The sequence below is a fragment of the Nycticebus coucang genome, chromosome 9 (assembly GCF_027406575.1).
Source record: "Nycticebus coucang isolate mNycCou1 chromosome 9, mNycCou1.pri, whole genome shotgun sequence".
NCBI lineage: Eukaryota > Metazoa > Chordata > Mammalia > Primates > Lorisidae > Nycticebus > Nycticebus coucang.
This window is the reverse complement of record NC_069788.1, coordinates 46422751-46445375: the sequence shown is the minus strand read 5'-3', so window position 1 is coordinate 46445375 and position 22625 is coordinate 46422751. Positions and strand designations below refer to the sequence as shown.

General features: G+C 47.0%; 1 protein-coding gene and 1 pseudogene across 2 annotated transcripts; one reads left to right on the top strand and one right to left on the bottom strand.

Moving 5' to 3' along the window:
- Positions 1-1870: 1870 nt before the first annotated feature.
- Positions 1871-14740, top strand: LOC128593297 (HLA class II histocompatibility antigen, DP beta 1 chain). Of its 2 annotated transcripts, none has more exons than XM_053601193.1 (6): positions 1871-2075; positions 7002-7265; positions 11788-12069; positions 13489-13599; positions 14156-14179; positions 14482-14740. In XM_053601193.1, exons 1-5 carry the CDS (start codon positions 1952-1954, stop codon positions 14173-14175), a joined length of 801 nt encoding a protein of 266 aa, XP_053457168.1. In that variant the 5' UTR covers positions 1871-1951; the 3' UTR covers positions 14176-14179; positions 14482-14740. The 2 variants fall into 2 exon arrangements, with proteins under 2 accessions (XP_053457168.1, XP_053457169.1); XM_053601194.1 differs by having other exon boundaries at positions 1886-2075; positions 11866-12069.
- A 1724-nt stretch (positions 14741-16464) lies between these two features.
- On the bottom strand, positions 16465-18118 carry LOC128594680 (ribosome-binding protein 1-like; annotated as a pseudogene).
- Positions 18119-22625: the final 4507 nt, after the last annotated feature.

Genomic DNA, 22625 nt, shown 5'->3' with positions numbered 1-22625 from the left:
ACATTTATTTTTATCTTACTTGTAAGAGGAATTTCTCTAATGCTTTACTATTACAGGTAATGTTCATTTTTTGATCTATATTCTTTCCATCGTATTTAAGAAATTACTCTCCTTGTCTTATTTTAAAGATATTTATTTTGAAATATTTCTTCAGTATTCTTCAATGATATCACAAAACATTTAATGTGGTAATAAAGTATGTATATTATATTAATATTTTTATTATTTTCTGGTAGCCTTGCCTTGCATAAATAATAATTATTAACAGAGTGATACATGAAAGATGCTATTCTCAGTGTTTTACAAATATTACCTCATTTGATACTCACTTCAAACCTAAGAGGGAGGTATTATTAATATCCATTGTAAAGATAAATTACAGGCCAAACACAGTGACTCATAATCTGTAATCTCAGTGCTTTGGGAGGCCAAAGTGGCAGGATTTTTTTGAGGTCAGAAATTCCAGACCAGACTCGACAACATAGCAAGACCCTCATCTCTACAAAAAGTTCAAAACATTAGCCAGGCATGGTGACACTGCCTGTAGTCCCAGATACTCACCTGGCTGAGGTGGGAGGATCACTTGAGCCTGGGAGTTTGAGATTACAGTGAGCTGTGATTGGGTCACTGCACTCCAACCTGAGTAGTTGAGGGAGAACCGGTCTCTGAAAAATAAAAATAATGAATAAATAAAAATAAGTTACCTGATACTTGTGGAGTTAAGTATTTATCTATTTGTGTATTTGACAAAGAGAAGAGTCGAACCCAGATACTTTCAGTATCTGAAAGATACTGAACCTGAGAAAGAACCTGAGCTTTTCCCCACTATTCCATACTGATTCCTCAGTTCTAATCTCTTGAACGCTGGCATTTTATGTGTTAACATTTTATTGACATTTTAACATACATGTCTACATGAAGAAATAATAGCAGTTTGACATTTTCTTTATTGGAATTGGTGGTCCAACAGAATCAAATTTTAAGTGTGTAATATTCTTTGAAAGTTTGTAAAAATATTCACTATGAACACAACAGAATCAGATGCTTTGGAAGAGGTAGGGTCCTTGATAATTTTTTTCATTGCCTTCCTCATTTACTGATCTATTTACGTTCTCTATATACTTGGCTTTTCCAAAGCAATTTCAGGTCTCCTTACTTCATTTGATCTAAAGCACACTGCAGTAGCAGTGTGCCGGTTATATCATCCCCAAATTGAAGACTCAGAATTAAAGGCCATTAAGAAGCAGTGTCCTTAAAGGTGCGTTCTTACTTGGTAGTGTAACTAGCATGTCCATACTCTCAGGTGAAAGGTCCCTAGACTGAACCCTGCCAACCCTAATGACAGTCCTATGGAGGGACCCTGTGTTCTTTGCATATCTCAGAACTAACATACCTCTGGAAGAAAGAAAACAAGGATGGATGCTGATGGTAAACAAGCCCTGAGCAAAGGCAAGACAGACAGACTCCGGGTCTCATTTTGAGTTCTGGCATGGGCACTCTGATGTCTTTAAATCATGCCACTGAATGACCCTTTACACTCTAGGATAACACTTATGCCACCCCACCCCGTGTCCTGTGGGTGTGTGAGGTGGGGCAAGGTTGGGGGAGTGACAATCCCCATAGATGGGCCAGCAGAATACTTGAAATCACCTTCAGAGTCAAGAATACACCTGTTCTCCCAAAATCACATGACTTTCCAACTGGTTTAAATGAGTATCACTGTCCTCCATCTGTCATCTGATGTGCATCATGCACTTTAATCTGTCAGACCTTTCACACTAACCATCTGCCCCGTGACAGATGACTCATATAAAGCTCAGTGTCTATTGGTTCTTTTCTCAAATTCTGTCCAGTCCCAAGGCCACAGGAGACTACTTTGGTTCAAGTCTCCAATATTTCAGATAGGAGCTACATTTAGTGAGTCCTTCTTTTCTTGACTGCCACTCTCTCCATGTTTCCATCCTTTTCAGGCTTCATGTTGGTCCTGCAGGTGTCTGAGACCCCCCGGACAGCAGCTCTGATGATGTTACTGATGGTACTGCTCGACCCTGTGGTCCAGGGCAGGACTACTCCAGGTAAGAGCAGAGTGCTTATTCCCGGAGTTCTGTCTCCAAGGGAAAATACTTGAGAGATTTTTGCTTTAAGGGACCAGACATTGAGACAGGCCAGTGTCCTTCCTGCCTGTCTAGAAAAGCAGACTCACTGCCATAGGACAGTTACTGTCCAGCCAACCATTCTCTCTCCCAGGGACACAGGCTCTGTGAGCTGAGGAGAGGAGCAAAGTGGTTGGTGTATTTGTCTGTTGTGGAAAATAGGGCCAAGAGGTTGGGGATAACATTGAAGGGACAAGGTTTCCAGAGAGCACTCTTATGGAAGATATTTCTCCCAATCTCCTTAGAACTTGGTTAGAGTCTTAGTGTGGGTTGAGACTTGTAGGAAGGAGAAGAGGATGTGTAGCATGTGAAAGGGGTTGAATATAGGTTATCAGACAGCCAAGGAGGCAGAAAAAAGAAAAAAACCTCTTCCTCATGTTACCTCCCTCTGGCTGGTGTAAGATTATGGCTTCTACAATCCTGCAATCTCTAGGTGCTTAACTTTCTAGTCCAAAGAAGTAGGTGTCTCAGTTTTCCACATTTCCTGCAGAGATCCTCCCTCCCTTCGACCCCTTCACAGCCCTCCTGGGATAGATGTAGGAGGCACTGTCCTCATTTCATTTCCCCATTTTCCAGAGACAATATTTAAATCTCCTAACCATCAAGCCTCAAGGCTCCTTGCTTATTACCTCAGGTCCCTCGGCTGAGAAGGGAGAGAACTTACACTTGTACTCACAGAGGGGTGCTGAGAACTAGCAAGAGGCTCAACTGTGGGAACGAAGCCTTCAAAATCCTGGGCATTGAAGGGGATGTGTCTGGGAAGAGGAGAGACCTGAGCAGTGGTTGATGACACTAAATAGTGTCTAACAGGATGTGAGAGGAGGCAGTGCCAGCATCCCATAGGAAGTGACGTTCTAAGGGATAAGGGGCAGTGTTGGGAGCCATCACAGAAACCCAGATGCAGGGCAAACACAGAGCAGGAGTGTGCATGTGATGTGGGCCGGGAGCAGGTGGAGGGGGAAAGGGTGGTTCAAGATTTATAGGAAGGATGAGATGAGGATGTGCAGGCGTCTGACAGGGGCGGAGGGTGGGTGGCCAGAGCACCCTGCACAGGGCAGTGTGTGGGCAAGGCAGGTTCCACACTTCCCTTTGTACTCCAGACAGATCCCCAACCTCAAACAGGACAGGAGAGAAAAGGCCTGAGGAACCAGGTGTTGGCCTGAAGGGGATGGGGGAGTCCAGGCAGCAGTAGGAGATGAAGCAGATGGGCTGGAAGAAACCAGAATCATGGTGGCAACATCCATTGGTTTATCACAGCATTTTCAGGGCTGAGTTTGCCCCATCTCCACACCCACTACCCCAGGCTTCAGGGCCACACTCCCAAGTTTTCCTGTCACACCAGCTGAGCCTTGTAGAAGATCCTTGTGCATCGGAGTCTTCATGTTATTACTCTTCTGTCATTTTTATCCTCCAAGTAAAATTGCTAGGACAACAGAGAAGGGAGAAGATGCAGTCAGCAAACAGTCAAAAAAGCTTTTCAACTCTTAAGGTCTGGTCTACCTGGCAGCTCTCCTTGAGACTTTCCAGTAGCCCAAGAGCTGAACTAGTTCCTCCCTCCTTTACACATGGACATTGAAAGACACCACACATTGTAAAGGGGCATGTATTGAGAGGTGCCAGATGTAATGCTACATATTTTATGTATGTTAATTCATTTAATTCTTACACCAGTTTTACAAGGTAAATAATGTTTACTTTTCAAGAAATGGAGACTTTATTACGAGATAATTTCTTGTCCAAGATCACATAGTTTCAAGTCATAGCACAGGAATGGAACCATAACTATAACACGTTCTTTTTCTTTCTTTCTTTTTTTTTTTTTTGAGACAGAGTCTCACTTTGTTGTTGCCCTTGATAGAGTGGGATGGCATCACAGCTCACAGCAAGCTCAAACTCTCGGGCTTAAGCAATTCTCTTGCCTCAGCCTCCTGAGTAGCTGGGACTATAGGTACCTGCCACAATGCCCGGCTATTTTTTGAGATGGGGTCTTGCTCTTGCTCAGGCTGGTCTCGCACCTGTGAGCTCAGGCAATCCACCTGTCTCGGCTTCCCATGTGCTGGAACACATTATCACAATGCATCCATTATGTCCTCCTGCAATTTTTAAAAATATATTTTGTTCTGAATGAGAGATGAATTCACATCAGTGGTTTTCAAACTGTGCTTTGGGTAATCCAACTATCAAGAGTTCCACAAAAAGGGCCTGGCACCTATAGCTCAGCAGCTAGGGTGCCAGCCACATACACCAGAGCTAGCATGTTCAAACCTAGCCTGGGCCTGCCAAACAACAATGACAACTACAACAAAAAATAGCCGAGAGTTGTGGTGGGCACCTGTAGTCCCAGCTACTTGGGAGGCTGAGGCAAGAGAATCATTTAAACCCTAGAGTTTGAGGTTGCTGTGAGCTGTGACGCCACAGCACTCTACCAAAGTTGACATAGTGAGACTCTGTCTCAAAAAAAATAAAAAAAAAAAGAGTTCCACAAAAGGGATAGTTTCTCAAACACAAAGAAATGGAGATGTATACAGTTATGATTTAATAAAAAAAAAAAAAAAAAGAAATGGAGGTTTCAAATTACACAATAAAAACACTTATGGCTTATGTCTGCTTTGCAGATGTTTCCATTAAAGAAGTTAAATATTGCCAAAAATAATATTATTCTTGACTGACAGATGTTCTCTTACTGGTAAAGGAGGAGGAGGAACAAGTACTGTGGTCTGAAGATCACAGGACACACACTCTGAGTGGGGAAGTTGAATAGGAAGGGCAGAGGAAAAGGAGCCTGGACTGAAGGGGCTGGGGTGATGAGCCCGGGAGTGTCAGAGCCAGGGGCCCAAGGCACCAGGAGAAGAGGCAGGTCAGGGTCAAAGATCTGGGATCTTGCCTTAGCAATGACACTGTAAACCATGGGAAGACTATGGTGCCCCTGAGGCTAGACACATCCCTTCTCCGCTGTCCTCTGCTACTTGTGCAGCTTCCGCTAAGGAGTGAGGTTGGACAGAACTCCCAGATGAACCCATGTTTTTCAGACCATGGTGACAGAAGTAGCAGGAACCCTGCAATGGCCCCCTCCTTGCTCCTAGAAATCCCCAGGAATGCTCCCCAGTATTTGAAGCTAGAGCAAGCAGTACATCTTCATCTAGGGTGGGGGGCTTCTCATCTTAGACTTTCACCTTTCCCACTTCCTCTTAGTGTCTCCCTGACACTAAGAACAGGTGAGCATCCTATATAAATAAACTCATGTGTCGCCCCAGCACACTCAAACATTAAATGTGGTCTTAGTGTTATCTAGACTTAAATATTCAGTGTATCTACACTGTATCTAGTTTAAATTTCAGATATTCTGTTTAATAACTCAAAGACTGCTGTTTTAAAATATGCCTCATAGGGGCTGGGCATGGCGGCTCATGCCTGTAATCCTGACACTCTGAGAGGCTGAGGCAGGTGGATTGCCTGAGCTCAGGTATTGGAAACCAGCCTGAGCAAGAGGGGGATCCTGCCTCTACTAAAAAACAGAAAAGCTAGTCGGGCATTGTGGCAGGCATCTATGGTTCCAGCTACTCAGGAGGCTGAGGAAAGGGTATTGCCTGAGCCCAAGAGTTTGAGGTTGCATGAGCTATGACACCACGGCCCTCTACCCAGGGTTATAGAGTGAGACTCTGTCTCAAAAACAAAAGAAAAGAAAAGAAAAAACACACCTCATAAACTTTTTGGAGTTCCCTCTTATGTTCCAAGCACAGCATTCATTTTATTTATTGGTTCATTTGTTTGCTGATATGGAAATTTTTCTGAGAGCTACGTTAGATACTGGACATAAAAAGAAGATACCAACATCTTGCCTTGAGATGTCAATGTGTGGAGGATGAAATGGGTACGCAAAGCCGTCACACCACTTTGCTTTCCCGGGTGTAACCAGAACCACGCAGGCCTAAACAGAAATGTGCTGCCTCACTGCTACTCCTGTGTAGATGTGCACCTGCCAGGCATTGTTGGTGGGATCCCTGGGCAGAGCAGCATGTGGTAGGCACTGCCACGCTCCTCTGTATAAAAGTTCGTCATCAATTCACTAAACATGAAGGAGTCCACCCTCACTGGTCTCTGCTTGTGATTTTTGTTGAGTGAGATACTTTACACACCTTTCGAGATCAATTCTTTCTACAGTCACATTTGAAAAGTGAAAAGATACATTCACTCTCAGGCTAGAAAGCCTTTCTTACACTAACCTTTAAGAAAGTTTCAAGAAATTTATTTCTACCTCTCCAGTGTGCAAAACAAGAGCAAGTTGAGATCTATTCAAGATATTGGCAGGGAAAAGAGCACCCAGCTGTGGAAAAGAGAAGGGGAAAAAATAAGGGAAGACTTGCTGGTGGAGGTGACAGTTGAGCCCAGTTGTCACCAGGATGGGAACTTCAGGCAGGGGTGTGACAGAGAGAACAGCAGCTGCCCCCTGAGTCCCCAGCTCCTCCCACCCCGCTGTGCTCTGCCTGGGGGGCCGTCCCCTCTGGTGAGATTCTGCCCCTCCTGCCACCAGAGAAGTGTCTCCCCCCTTTCCCCAGGTGCCAGCAGAAGTGACCACTTTCTCCTCCGTATGCCCACTGAATGACACTGAATCTCCCCTGAGCAGTCAGTTAACTGGGACTCAGTAAATCCTTTCATTTTATGGAGCAGAGAACAGAGGCCTAGAAGGTTCTGTGATGCACCTAAGATGGCAGAACTCAGTATTAGGAAAAACAGTACGGTAAACCCCCCAAATCTCGTGCTGAGTGGGAGGATTTGGGGGAGAATAGAGACCATTGAGAGAGAGAGTTGGGGCCGTGGCGCCTGCTCACCGCCACCCTGCTCCCCCAGAGAACTACGTGTTACAGGTGCGGGATGAGTGCTACGCGCTTAAGGGGACACAGCGCTTGGTGGAGAGACACATCTACAACAGGCAGGAGTTCCTGCGCTTCGACAGCGACGTGGGGGAGTTCCAGGCGGTGACGGAGCTGGGGCGGCCGGAAGCCGCGTACTGGAACAACCAGAAGGACATCCTGGAGCAAAAGCGGGCCGAGGTGGACAGGGTGTGCAGACACAACTACGAGCTGGACGAGGCTGTCACCCTGAAGCGCCAAGGTGAGCGCCTGGGCTGGGGCTCCGGGGCAGCAGCGGGGCCCAAGGTGCAGACAGCAGGGCAGCAGGGGCAACTCGGTGGCCTAAGGAGCCCTTGCGAGGGGCTGGGACCTTAGGGGCTGGGGTCCTTAGGGGCTTAGGGGCTGGGGTTTCATAGGGACAAGGAGCCAGGCTGGAGACTTGTCCCGGGAGTGAAGCCTGAGCTGGGCGGAGTGAAGCCTGAGCTGGGCGGAGCTCGGGATGAGGGAGACAAGGCAGACAGTCCCTCAGGCCTGGTCACCCGTGTGTTGCGGGCTGAGGGGAATCCTGGGGCAGGGTCATGTGCAGGGCTGTCGTGGCCCTACAGGGAAGAGACTTAGTGGGGGAAGGCGGGACAGCAGATCTGCTGTGCCTGTAGGGACCTGGCACAGCCTGATGGACGGTACAGTGGAGGGTGAACGACCATGGAGGAGACCTGGGCCCATTGACACGCTCTGGGGAGAGGCGTTACCGGAAACAGGGCAAAGGACTAGATCCTGGGGCTGGACGCCAGTGATGTTGGCTGAGAGAGAAAACCTGTGAAGGAGACCAGGAAGTACAGGCCCGTGTGAGAAGTCGGGGGCAGGGAAGGTGACCTCAGCTGCACAGTGGACAGTGGTGCCAACGACTTAGGGAGGCCAAGCACACAGAAGTCAGAATGAGGGTTTGGAAACCAGGGAAACCTGCGGAGAGCAGGCTGGTTGAAGCAGGGAACTGAGAAGGGTTCCCCTGGATGGGGATGGCATTTTATTTGTCCTGGATTCACCATTGCTGATCCAGAGTAGTGTCTGAGCTGAACTGGAAGTCTGGGTGTAAAACGGGAGGAAGTCTGAGTGTAAAAGGGGAGAAAGAGAGGTGAGGTGTGTGCAGTCAGGAGGATGTTTCAAGGATGGGAGAGAAGAGCATTGGCTTCCCCAAATTATAGGGTGGGGGAGCCTGGTGCACTGCCCTGAGGATCCCTAAGGGCAGGCGTCCTCAAACTGCGGCCTGCGGGCCACATGAAGCCGTGTGAATTGTTATTTGTTCCCATTTTGGTTTTTACTTCAAAATAAGATATGTGCAGTGCGCATAGGAATTTGTTCATAGTTTGTTTGTTTTTTTAACTATAGTCCGGCCCTCCAACGGTCTGAGGGACAGTGAATTGGCCCTCTGTTTAAAAAGTTTGAGGATGCCTGCCTAAGGGAATAGCACCATGAGGTGAGGGTCATGAGATGTGGTCAAAACAAAGTGCCTAAGGGGGCTTCTCATCTATGAGATTCTGCCCCTCCTGCCACTCACATGAGACATCACCCCTCTTCTTCTCCAGATGCCAGCAGAAGTGACCACTTTCTCCTCGGTATGCCCACCCCTCTCTAATGACACTGAATCACCCCTGAGCAGTGGGTTAGCTGAGACTCAGTAAATCCTTTCATTTTGTGGAGCAAAAAACAGAGGCCTGGAAGGTTCTGTGATCCACCTAAGATGGCATAACTCAGTATTAGGAAAAACAGTGTAAAATCCCAAAAATCTTATCCTGAGTGGGAGGATTTGGGGGAGAATAGAGACCATTGACACAGAGAGAGAGAGGTGGGGCCCTCGCACCTGCTAACCGCCACCCTGCTGCCCCAGAGAACTGTAATCCCAGGCTTTGTGAGGCTTGAGAACAGGAGTTCAAGACCAGCCTGGGGAACATAGCAAGACCCCATCTCTACAAAACATGTTTAAGAATTAGCTGCACATCATGGCACATGACCATAGTCCCAGCCACTCAGGAGGCTGAGGCAAGAGGATTGCTTAAGCCCAGGAATCTGAGGCTGTAGTGAGCAGTGATTATACTACTGCACTTGAGCCTTAACCACAGAGAAAAACGCTATCTCCAAAAAGAAAAATGTGATAATACTGGTAAAAATTGTAAATAAGACTTTGTAGGACCACATCAGCCACGTGGCATCATTTGTTCTAATGCTAATCAGCTGCTAGATTGCAGAGCGCCCTGGATACCACCCTAAAGAGTTGGGGGTTATCTTCTAGGCCAGCATGTCCCAAGCTGAACTGTTCATAAGGCTCTCCTGGAGATTTTCATTGCTCACAGACTCATATTCTGTGAATGGTGAAATCTGGAAATCTGTATTTTTAATTAGTTCCCTAGTGATTCCCATGTAGCCAGATAAGTGTGATCAGTCCACTGAAGATTTTTTTTCTTAATGAACATTACAAGATAGGAGGTGTATTTTTTCAGAAGAGTGTGAAGTGGGTTGGGGAGAGGCGGAACTGAAGTGCTGAGACCAAGTAAGAAACAGTTTCTGTTCTCCAGAGAAATAGTAATGAGGTCATGAAACAGAATAGGGAAAAACACAGGGCCAAGGACAAGAGTAAAGGGGAGAGGATAGGAGTGCGGCAATTCTGATGTGGATACCCACCTAAATCTAGAACTAATTCAACAAATGTTTTGTGGGAATTGGACTAGGCAACTAATAAACGGAAACAAACAGGAATTCTTGCCTTTGTGAGAAGTATTTAAACTGGATCAGAAAGGAGACCATTTGGTATCCAGCCTTAGCTCCAGCAGCCCCTGGAGGTCTCTTATTCCTGGCTGCCCAGGTTTGTACCTCTCATGGAATATTCTGGGACCTTAAAATAAACATCAAGTATATGCCCTGATTCCTAGGGTTGCCTATGGCGAAGAAATTAAGTATAATTCACAATTGAGATTCAGACAGGAGTTGAATAGTCTGAAGGACTTTGAGTTTATAGAGGTGATTGAAATAGAGCAGTGTTTTTCAATCTTTTTTATCTGACAGCACACTTGAACCTGTGCTTAAAACTTCCACAGCACAGTTAAAGTATGTTAATCAAAACAAAAAAAAAGAGTAAGAAAACACTGTGTTTTGAAGTTCTTTCAAAAGTTAATGATCTTTATAATTTTTCGCAGCACACTTAAGAACCTCTCATGGAACACCAGTGTGTGTTGAAAATCACTGTAATAGGCCAGGCGCAGTGGCTCAAGCCTATAATCCTAGCACTCTGGGAGGCCGAGGTGGGTAGATTGCCTGAGCTTACAAGTTCCAAGACCAACCTGAGCTAGAGTGAGATCTCATCTCTAAAAATAGCCGGGTATTATGGTGGGTGCCTGTAGTCCCAGGAGCCTGTAGTCCCAGGTACTTGGGAGGCTGAGGCAAGAGAATCACTGGAACCCAAGAGTTTGAGATTGCTGTGAGCTATGACACCATGGCACTCTGCAGAGGGTGACAAAGTGAGACTACATCTCAAAAAAAATCACTGTAGTAGTGTGAAAACACAAGGCACCTCTAAAATAAAATCACACGGAGTGGAAAGGGCTGGCAATTTGGTTAAGTCTGGACATAAAGCAAAACTATTATAGGGAGGAAAGGTGGTGGGTTAGCCCAAGATTGTATTTTTACCTGGCCCAGCCCCACCTTGGGGAATTTGTGTTCTCTGGAAAGAAGAAAGTAGAAAGGAAAAAACTCAGTGGTTAACAACCTAGAAGCTCTGCTTTGGGAAACTTCTCTGGAACGAGCTGTTCACTAGGGCAGTTGGATCTTTTCTGCCTTGGCATAGAGCAGTGACCTTCAACTGGTATTACGCAGCTCACTGGTGTGCCATGAGAGGATCTTGGGTGTGCCATGAAAATTTTTAAATATCATTAATTAAATTATTTTCAAAAGAAGCTCAAACCATAGTAATTCTTTTTTTCACTCTTTCTTTTGATCAACATAATTTAAGTGTGCTGGGAAAGTTTAAGTATAGGTTCAAGTGTGCCATGAGATAAAGAAGGTTGGAAAACACTGGTGTAGAGGAAAAGGGTACTGGCAGAAGTCCAAAAGAAAAACTGCTGGTGGCAGTATGGAGATTGACTGATGAAGTCCCTCAGGGACCCAAAAGATATTTCCTTGAAAAGGAACTTGGGAAAGGATGAGATTTGGCACTAATCAAGCACGTAGGGGATCAAAACACAGTCTGCACATATTGTTGTCAATATGAAGACTTTGAGTTTTTGTAGGAGAGACCAGAAAATACATAGGTTATTTGCAGAATACATTATATCAAGCTTGCTTCATATTCCTAGTATTTCCTTATATTTTTATAAAATAAAGTTATTGGATAACTTTATTGAATGCTTCTGCCTGTATATCTTAATTTCAAGAAATTATTTGATCAAATTTTGCATCCTTTGTATGAAGACAGAACTTTGAAAAGTTTAGGTTCACGGCTAATTAACTATTCTTTGTTCCAAGACTATTAATCAGTTGCTTGTAGTTAAAAATTTCTCCTAAATGTGAGACAAGGTGCTGCCTTTCTCTTTCCAGTTCTATTCAATACTTATTTTATTCAAATTCATGTATATTCTATTTGAAGGTCTATTTCAATCATTCCATATCATCCTATCTTTTAGCCTAATCACATCACTCATATTTTAAGCTTCTACCAATGGATTTTATAATGAACATTTGTAAGAAATAGTAATAATCTCAAATGCTATTCTGGTTTTCTCCTTCCCCCCTGCTAGTCCAGCCTAAAGTGAACGTCTCCCCCTCCAAGAAAGGGTCCCTGCAGCACCACAACCTGCTTGTCTGCCACGTGACAGATTTCTATCCAGGCAACATCCAAGTCCGATGGTTCCTCAATGGACAGGAGGAAACAGCTGGGGTTGTGTCCACCAACCCGATTCGTAATGGAGATTGGACCTTCCAGATCCTGGTGATGCTGGAAATGACCCCCCAGCAGGGAGATGTTTACACTTGCCAAGTGGAGCACCCCAGCCTGGACAGTCCTGTCACTGTGGAGTGGAGTGAGTTGCTCTCTGATAACCCATCTAGACCCCACCTCTGAAAAGCAGGGATTCTGTGACCCTGGAATCCACTCACCTTGGCTGTGTGCCTATACCCTGTGGCCATACCACCCCACCCTTCTGTTACACCCTAAGCCCCCTGGGTGTAGTTTTAGGCTTGTCACAATGGAAACATGGCTGTCCCGGGTCTAGGGGGTCTTGAGGATTCATAGTTCTCTCTCCTTGTCAGAGAATCTAGAAAATCAGACAACTTCCTGAATTTCTCTCATCGTGGGAATTGTTCCCTTCCTTCAGCCTTTTAGCCTATTCACAGTTTGGGTGGGTTTTTTTTTTTTTTTAGACAGAGTCTCATTATGTCACCCTCAGTAGAGTGCCATGGTGGTCACAGCTCACAGTAACCTCAAACTCTTGGGCTTAAGCGATTCTTTTGCCTCAGCCTCCCAAGTAGCTGAGACCACAGGCACCTGCCACAATGCCTGTCTATTTTTTTTTTTTTTGTAGAGACAGAGTCTCACTGTACCGCCCTCGGGTAGAGTGCCGTGGCGTCACACGGCTCACAGCAACCTCTAACTCTTGGGCTTACGCAATTCTCTTGCCTCAGCCTCCCGAGCAGCTGGGACTACAGGCGCCCGCCACAACGCCCGGCTATTTTTTGTTGCAGTTTGGCCGGGGCTAGGTTTGAACCCGCCACCCTCGGCATATGGGGCCGGCGCCCTACTCACTGAGCCACAGGTGCCGCCCTATGCCTGGCTATTTTTAGAGACAGGGTCTTGCTCTGGCTCAGGCTGGTCTTGAACCCATGAGCTCAGAAAATCCACCCACCTCAGCCTCCTAAGTGCTGGAATTACAGGCATGAGCCACTGCATCTGGCCCTATTCACAGAGGCAACTGGAAGAATCAGAATCTGCCCGCTTGCTGAGGTCACACCCTAAGTTTCAGAATTGAGGGGATGGGTCTCTCTAACTTTCCTCCTTGGTCAGGTGGTAGTGGCTCATGCCTATAATCCTAGCACTCTGGGAGGCAAAGGGGGGTAGGATCACTTGAGCTCAGGAGTTCAAGACCAGCCTGAATAAGAGAAAGACTTTGTCTCTACTAAAACTTGCTGGGCATTGCGATAAGCACCTGTAGTCTCAGCTACTCGGGAGACTGAGGTGGGGGGTTGCGGGGAAGGGGGATCACTTGAGCCCAGGAGTTTGAGGTTGCTGTGAGCTAGGCTGATACCAAGCACTCTAGCGTGGGCAACTGAGTGTGACTCTGTCAATAAATAAATAAATAAATAAATAATTTCCTCCTTATCCAAGGTGTATCCTCTCACTGTCCTTGGGCTGATATTCCACATTGGGCTCCTGGTCCTCAGACAGGACCTGAGCAGGGGTGGGGCAGGTGGAGTTGAGAATGACCAGGGTCTCTTCTTCCCAGAGGCACAATCTGATTCTGCCCGGAGCAAGACACTGGCAGGAGCTGGGGCCTTTGTGCTGGGGCTCATCACCTTCGGAGTGGGCCTCTTCATGTACAGGAGGAGCAAGAAAGGTAAGAAAGCCTGTGAGGCGCCTGAGACCTGCCCTCACCTGACTTACCCATCTCCTATGCTAAGGGGCTAGGACAGAAAAGCAGTGGTGGAGAGTTCTGATACTTGTGAAGTTCAGATACTTGTGGAGCAGAGATGGTGGATAGCAGGGTTTTTCAACCTTTTTTTATCTCAGGGCACACTTAAACTATAGTTAAAATTCCACAGCACAGTTAAATTATGTTGATCAAAAGAAGAGTAAAAATCAGAAATACACTTATTATGCTTTGAGCTTCTTTCAAAAATAATTTGATTAGTGATATTTAGAATTTTTTGAGGCACATCTAAGATCCTGTCGGGGCACATCAGTGTGCTGTGGCACAGGGATTGAAAATCACTGGCCTACTGGGAGAAAGGAATCCCAAGCTGGAATCTTAATGCGACCAGATGCACAAGGTCCCAGTTATACTGGCTTCTCAGGGCCTCCGTGGAAGATGGAAGATGAGATGGGAAAGGTTCTCTAATTGTCTCAGGTGGTTTTAATGGCTTAATAATTCCCTTTTCCTCCTTTTATTTCAGTTCAGCGAGGATCTCTCTAAACAGGTAATATTCCTACTTTGGTTCTCTTGAGAGGGTGGACTGCAGAAGGATGTAAGTCCTTTCTGGGCATTGAAATGCTGAGGTACCTCCTGGGAAGGGAGTCTCAGGCCTGACTGTCTCTTTCAGCCTCAGCCCTGGGGTGAGTGTGGGGAAGGAGCATCTCTCTGCTCCACTGGTGAAGGAAGCTGAGATAAATTCTGTTCTTAATCAGGCCGAGACTCACTCTTTCACCATAATTTTTCTCTCCTGTGATTTAGAGGAAGACAGGTCAGCAACCTGGATAATATTTTCTTTTACCTCTACAGGGTCCCTAATGTAATGTAAGAAACTACATGTGCCTTGGAACAAGCATTTTTCTATGTTTCTTTAGTCCCAGAGGCTGGCTCTGGGACAGACCGCCAGCTACCCCAGAGGAAGTTGCTACCAAGTACTCTGCTACCAGAGTAATTGCTCTGAAGCCAGTTCCTTCTGTTCTGCTCTTCCAGTCAATGCACCGTGTATCTCATGCGGCTTCCAACCCAGTTCCCTCTCCTTAGCTCCATAAACAATAAAAACTAAACATTATTGTCTGTTTTCTTTCGCACAAAGTCATCTCTGCCATTTTTGAGGATTTTGGTAAACAGTAGGAGTTATGAAGAAGTTCACTATTGTTTACACATAATCAAGAAGGAAAACCTGGGCAGCACCTGTGGCTCAGTGAGCAGGGCGCCGGCCCCATAATACCGAGGGTGGCGGGTTCAAACCCAGCCCCGGCCAAACTGCAACAAAAAAATAGCCGGGCGTTGTGGCGGGCGCCTGTAGTCCCAGCTACTCGGGAGACTGAGGCAGGAGAATCGCCTAAGCCCAGGAGTTGGAGGTTGCTGTGAGCTGTGTGACGCCACGGCACTCTACTGAGGGCAATAAAGTGAAACTCTGTCTCTACAAAAAAAAAAAAAAAAAGAAGGAAAACCTAAAAATGGGGATATCATAATTACTGTGTAAGGTAGCCAACAGGAGGACATGGGCCTTTTCTGAATTTACTGCATCTCAGTGGGCTGCCCCGCAATCATGTCTGGTACTTTCAACCATTTGGTCTAGGGCCATTATGCTTAGTTATTTAATGGTAAGCAGATTGTGTATCTGGGTTATATGACCCATATTTACATCTCACTAACTCAAAGTGTAATTTATTAAGAGCATGGACCAAACATGGCTTTGTATTTTGAATGAATAAAATAGAAGACACTTATCCTCTGAATCTGCACTCATCTATCTACTCAGACCTTCATCCCCTTTGTTAGAAGACTGAAGTGCAAGAGGTTTAAGCCAAGGAGGTTTGCACTGGTTGGAAAGAAAAACCAAGGAGCTGAAGGTGAACTGTAACATACCCTTTTTTTCAGATTGTAGCAGCCAGCAAGCTAGCATAAGAAGTCCACCCTGGGAAGTCCACACAGGCAGAAAGCCTGAGAGCCTTATATAGTGGCCAAAACAACAGCGGCTCCAAGACAAGCACTAATTACATAAGAATGACATCATATTGCTTAATCATGGTTACTTTAGATAACATGGCACCTGCTCTCTCAGGCGAGACAGTCTAATCAACTCATCTTCCCCACACTCCACTGCTTTAGGGTTTCTCACTTCACAATCTATGTGAGAAAGTCTTCCACAAGGGTTCCTGTGTAAGGAGTGTAGAGCTTTGCATCCATATACCACAACAATATTCACTATGACAGCAAACAACAATAGCACAAGTGATAGCAAACAAGATTAGTGGCCCACATAATTTTCTGTCCAGCATGTAGGAGATGGCGATGTAGCCTCTGGGAGACGTCTCCCAAAGGTGCAGCCTCTAGCCATTGGACTTTGGCTAGGGTATCTGTTTCAATATTACCTGGATGGGCTGACAGCATGCCCAGTGACATGATACACTGTCACCTGTTTCTGGTGTCCCATTTCCCATAACTCTTGCCACATGGCCTGGCCTCACAACAGCCTATCCATAACCAACTAGTGGCTTAGGTACCACATGGCTATCCATAGGGTCAGCACCCTGAAGACAGTCCAGCTCTCTGTCACTAGCAGCAATGGCTCATTAGCGACCACTAACCATACTGCTCACCACTCAGCCCATCAGCTGCTTCGTCCGGTTCCTGTGCCATACCAAATAATTTCTGTTGGTGGGTGGAAAGCTACAGCCGTCCACCCCACAGACTGCCTGACTTGAGCCATCAGTGTACCAAGCAACCTCAGGAACTGGGGTATGCCCCTTCTTAAAGGGGCCAGTTTTGCCCTGGCGTCTGTGTAGGTCAGGGGACCCAATACTTCCTGTAACTTGGCTCATAATGTGCTGAGACTGAGGGCACTACGCTGCTGTAAATACGCCCCTGCTTCACCAGGGTCAGCATCAGTGCCCCTGTGCAGCTTGGTGGTTCAGTGTGTACCCAACCTACAATAGGGTATGTGGTACAGACAGTCACAGGGCCTGTGGTAGTAATACTCTCCATTCCGAGGAGGGCCACAGAGAGCTCTGGGCGCAGAGCCAGCAGTGCCTCCCAGGTCTGCGCCTCACTCAGGTGAAGCTGCTTCTCCAGGTCCTCCTTGGCCTCGGTCAGGGAGCACAGTTTCTCCTCGCAGGCCCGCTTAGCTGCAGCCAACATTCCACAGCCTTCCACTTCTCCTGGAGCTCATGGTTCTTCACTTCTGCTCCACAGCCTCTCTGAGCTTGGCAGCCTCTTTCTCCAGACCTGACACCTGGAACTCTAGCTCCTTGAGGTGGGTCTGCTGCTGGTCGGCTTCTGCTTGGCTGATCTTGGTGTCCTGGGCCTGGCCTGCCTCCAGCAGGGCCTCGCTCAGATTCCCTCCGTGAGCTGGGAGTTCTCCACCCTGGCCTCAAGCTGCCCATGGAGACCACTCAGCTTCTCACATTTACTCCTCACCTCCATTTCAGAGGACTGTCACTTGCTGTGCAGCTCGGTCATCTGCTGCTGCTGCTCTTGGGCCTTCTCGTCTGCCCAGAAGCTGGCACGGCTGGTCTGTGAGCACCAGAGCTCCTAGCTGACTTCATCCATGGCCTCCTCACTCTCCTGTGAATCACCTGCAGAAGCAGGACCTGCTCCTCTGAGGGGGCTGCCTTGGCTTCCAGAACTTTCTGCTGCTGCTCTTCCTGCCATGCAGCCTCTGACTTCTCCATCAGCTCCTTGCTGCGTTCCTGCAAGTGCTTGGCCAGCCCTCTGCCTGGCTCATGTCTTGGCTCAAGGTTTTCTTCAGGATGGAGTTTTCCCACTGCAGACAGGCCAGCTGAGTGTTGGGCCATTCTCCAGCTGCTTCTCAAGAGTCCGAATCTCGCCCTGCAGCTGGGGCACCTCCTTCACGTGCTGCCAGTAGCTGGCCTGCATACGTGCCTGCACAACTGTGATCTCCTGCTCCCTCCCCACAAGCTGCTGCTTCACCTTGGCCTCCCCAGCCGCTGCCTTGGCCTTTTGCACTACCATCTCCTTACTGAGCTCCCTGAGCTTGCTTTTGGCTATAGCTGTGTCTCCCTGCTCAGTGGCCAGAAGCTTTACCTCCTCTTCCAGCTGGCATTACAGAATTGCTAAGGGTCGCCCTTTTGAGCAACCTTATGCCAGGTATCTTAAATAATGCCAGCCTTCCTGGATAGGATTTCGATAAGCAGCTGAACCTCTCCCTTGTTGAACACCATGTTCCCAACCATGGAAACCAGTGCCTTATAGGGGAGATAAAAAGGCTTCCCTGGGAGCCCAGGCTCGCCTTTGTCCTTTGAACCAGACATCTTTGCAGAAGCCTCTTGCTTTGGTGCTCCTGGATCTGGCCCATATCTGTATTTTGGCCCTGGGTTGGAACTGACTCTGTCTTTTTACCCTGAGTAGCAGCCACATCCCCCTGATTGGGGGACCTTTCCACCTTTTTGCCCTTGGTTGGTGTTCTCTCTGCCATTTTGGCTTGACTGGGGACCCTGTCTGCCTTTTCCTCTTCCAGCAGGAAATCTTGTAGGTAAATGGCTTACTTGTCTGGCCTCTCCTTTGCTTCTGCCTCTCTCCTCTTACTCTATTGTTTCACAGGTCAGAATCACTGCTCTCTGGTATTAGCTGTTCCCACAGTTTTAATAGCAGGGCATCAGACTCCTGCTGCCAAGGAGGCCTGCCCACATCTCTGTACACATAAACTCTTAGAAGTTTGCCATTGCCTACAACCTTCTATCTTCTTTTTTCCCAGCCTTCACACCATTCCTTTGCTTAATAGTTTCAGCGTCCTCCAAATCAGCCATAGTGCTGGTAACATCATTTGTAATCTGCCTACATAAAGCACCAGGATTGTTACTAAGGACCTAAACAGGGAGGCCAGGGCACTTCGCACCACTGTGTCCCCCTTCCCTGCCACAAACCATTCATCATCAGGTCCTCAGACATTTATAACATTTTGCATACCCAGTTCCCAGAGAAACTGTTGCAGGTCTGAATAGAACCGTCAGCAACTAACAGGACCTGGCAGATCCCCAACATTAGCCCCACATGGTACAAACCATGCCCGTGACCCAATCCAGCAAGGAGCGGGTACCTTGACCATAGCAGTACCAATTCTGCAAGTGCTGCCACAAGGACAGGTGTATTGTGATGGAGGCTGATTTCTCCTACTCTGGGACATCCGGGGCAATGCCATCACCCCTAGATCCCAGGAACACAACATCCAAGCAGACAGGGACTTGTTAGTTTTCTGCCTAAATTGTTGCCCCAACTCTACAAACTCCATTTAAATAAACAGACAAAAAGTGGAGTATTCAGTTACTCGTGGGGGTGTAGCTGCCTGCTCTCCTGGGACTGTTGGTTGTTGCATTCTTACATTTTCTATTACCAGTGGCCATGCCCCAAAGCAGGGTTCACCTTCCTTTTCTTCTGAGGAGTCTACTATTACCGCCATCAGAGTTCAACTGATCCCATGAGTCGCACCGCCTGCTGAGCCGTTTCAGTCACTCCGCCTGCAGCTCATTCTGGAGTTCCCAGACACATGCTGCCTCCTGGAGCATTGCCTCGGTCTCTGCTCACAAAGCTGTAAGCCCAAAGCCTCTCCCATGGTGTAGAGGGCCCTCTCCATCCACAGTGGTGTCCCATCCACATCAGGCCATTCCAGGTGGGGGGCCAGGCAGACAATAGGTGACCCACAGAGTACCACATACTTAGGGTGGGCCACCCCTCCATCCCACCCTCCTAGGGTGCAAAAGGCTCCATACAAGTCTGTGACGAATCCTGCTGACAACCACACCAATTGGAGTGAAAGAGGCTAAGGCCAGGGAGGTTTGCACTGGATTTGGACAGGCATGAGAAAAACCAAGGTGCTGAAGGTAGCTGTGACATGCCCTTTTATCAGCTTATGGCGGCCAGCACACTGACCTAAGTCTGCCCTGTGAAGTCTTCACAGGTAGAAAGCCTGGGATCCTTATACAGCAGCCAGAAAGACAGTGGCTCCTAGTCAAACACTAATTACATAAGAATGACATCGTATTGCTTAGTCATACTTACTTAAAATAACATGGCCCCTGCTGGCCTTCAGGCAGAGAGCCCAATCAGGTCATCTTCCTCACAAAGAACAAAGCCATATATGTAGCACTCTTTTTCAAACACAAGTCTTTGTTTCGCAATCCAAAATTATTGGTTTGGGGTTTCGTATGAAGTTATCTTTAAGTCAAGCTAGAGGACATGTTTGGTCCCAGCTTTCCTTTTTGTGTAGACGGTAGATGCTCACCTCCTGGTGCACATCATGAGCACAGCAGCTCCCTGACACAGCTGCTTGGTGGATTCTCCCTCCCCCACACCACCCCGTCTTCTTACAAGCAGCTTCCAGGCCTTTTGTGCCCCCTGTGAACCTGTCCCTGGTCAGTTCCCATGACCTACTGTGTTTCTCTCACCCAGCTCCCCTCCCAAGTCCACCCTCATCTGGGGACCAGCTTCCCCCATTTCCAAAAGAGGTGGGGGCTGAAGGTACAGACACAGAAGTAAATACAGCTGGAGTCTACAGAAAGGATGGACTTACTAAGTGAGGGAGTCAGGAAAGAGAAGCCACAGGCAAGAACAATCAACCATGTCTCGTATCTGCTAAGTGCTTTGTTTAGTCCTCTTAAGATAGGGAATAGGACACAGTTTTATTTTCTCCCATCCAAGTACTAACCAGGCCCGATCCTGCTTAGCTTCCGAGATCAGATGAGATCGGGTATGTTCAGGGTGGTATGGCCATAGACCACAGTTTTATTTTCTTTTTAAAATGTGGGAAGTAAGGCTTGGTGAGATCCTGAGGTCCCACAGCTATGACATCATAGCAGAGCCATAAATATGGAAAATTTGGACCTGTTTCCAATGCCCATGCTCTTTCCATTACTCAGCCTTAAAGAAGCTATAGAGAGACATGGTCCTTGCCCAGTTACAGCGTCATTATCCCTGTTTTGTGCAGTAATTCATCTGTCACATGGTGAGGTGAGGAGACAGTAAATAAATAAATGAGGACCTTTTATCTGTCTCGCTTTCCCTTTGGCTTCACACTCCACACATGAGAAAATCATCAGCAGGAAATTAACATAATTATTATCCAGCCATTCAAAGACAGAAAGGGGTCATGAGAATTCTGAAAAGTCTTAAAATCAAGATCACTATTAAATTCCCAAGCCCAGAGCCCATAAATCCCATCCTCAGAGCCTCTAAGCACTAAGTATTACAGACCATATCCAATCAGTCATCCTCAACTATCCTAGCCCTGTACCCAAGCTATAGGCTGGGGCGGTGCCCAGGGCAGAGAGAACATTCTCTGGACCTAACTCCTGGCAGATCAGAAACCACTGTGTCTGCACCCACATTACAGGTCCAGGATATGTGCCTCTGGGGAGCTGAGGGTACAAGGAGATGGGTAAAGGCCCTGGAGTCACAGAGAGAAAGCATCAGACACATCTAGCTCTGACAGACACAGGTATGTGTTGATCTCTGGGATTTCTCAAGAAGGATGAAGTGTAGAAAGAGGGAAAGGAAACTGAGGCAGAGAGACCATCCAGTATGGGACCACCTTGTCATCATACTTCACATTTTCAAGGTTTACTGAGTACTTTCTAAGTGTGGGGCCCTTTGCTGACTGTTAAATGCAGCAGGACCATAGACAGCCGGAGCTGGAGGGGTCATGGGTACATCAGTCATCAGTGTGGAAGAAAAGAAAGCCAGGGCTGGAGCTTTAAAGTGGGCCTGAAGCTGGTGACACCCCCATGTTGGCTTCTGACTCAGAAAGTTTGTCATCTACAGAATAACAAACACAGTGGGGTTAGGTCTCCCAGCTCAGTGTTGCAGCCTCGTCCCTTTCCTCCTGGTCTCTTCATGTTACATCCCTTGCAGGCCTAAGGAGAAGGTAGCACACAGCAGATGCTGCTGTCCAAGAAGGCCAGCAGTGAGAAGTCAAAGGGTACCCTAGGGAGACATCATTTCACCCTGTCTGACTCCCCACCTGTGCACGTACTCTGAGCCTCAAGAAACAGGGAGGCCCAGCCATGAGATTGTGAAATTTGAAGGAGGTAGGGGTTGGGCACAAGGTATGAAGCTGCTCTTTTCTTTTCTTCTTTTCCTTTTTTAATTTTTCTTTTTTAAGAAATGATGTATCTCCTTCTGTCACCCAGGCTGGAGTGCAAATGTAAGATCATAGTTCACTGCAGCCTGAATTCTGGGGCTCAGCCTCCCTAAGCTCCCAAGATTACAGGATGAGCCACCAACCCCAGCCCTGTACTTTAAAGGGCCCCAATAACCATTTAATACCAGGACAGTGATCACTTATCTTAAGTGATGCTTTTTGAACTCTACCACTATTAAGTATTTCCTTATATTGAAATTTCTGCTCCTTTGCCTTACATGATAAAACATTTCCCCAATTTTCCTGCCTCTCTGTTTTTTTGAAATCTCTTTGAGTATGTTCCCTTCTGTGCCTTTTGTATAGTGAGAGTAGGATAGGCTGTGCTGGAGTATCAAATACCCCAGTATCTAGTTTTCGCTTGTGCTATGTGTCCAAAGTAACTTACCAGGCAAGCGCTGCTCATCATGCTACTCGGGGAGCCAGACTGACAGACCTTCACATCCACATCTGCTCCTGTAATCTCCCCAGTAGCATGAAGAGAACTTAGTAAATTACCCACTGGCTTCCAGTGATTCCTAGTAGACAGAACACACTTCTCTCGTCTCATTGTCCAAGGGAAATCACATGGCTACATCTAACTTCAAACAAGTTGGACTCTTGGAGGTTGAAAGTATTTGGTAAGTACATATTAAATAAATAATAAAATACTTATGCAAGAGACACTTATTGGGTGCCTGCTGTGTGCCAGGAGCTATGCTAGCCATTATGGGTTAAAGGAGTTTCTTGCTGCTGAAGAGTTTGCAACCTTCCTGCTGGCAGGAGGGGGCTGTGGAAACAGCTGGTAAGACAGGGTGAT

Coding starts and splice junctions, on each gene's coding strand:
- LOC128593297 (XM_053601193.1), top strand. CDS start 1,952: ATGTTTCCATCCTTTTCAGGCTTCATGTTGGTCCTGCAGGTGTCTGAG. Junction 2,076..7,001: donor CCAGGGCAGGACTACTCCAG/GTAAGAGCAGAG, acceptor CTGCTCCCCCAG/AGAACTACGTGTTACAGGTG. Junction 12,070..13,488: donor TCCTGTCACTGTGGAGTGGA/GTGAGTTGCTCT, acceptor TCTTCTTCCCAG/AGGCACAATCTGATTCTGCC.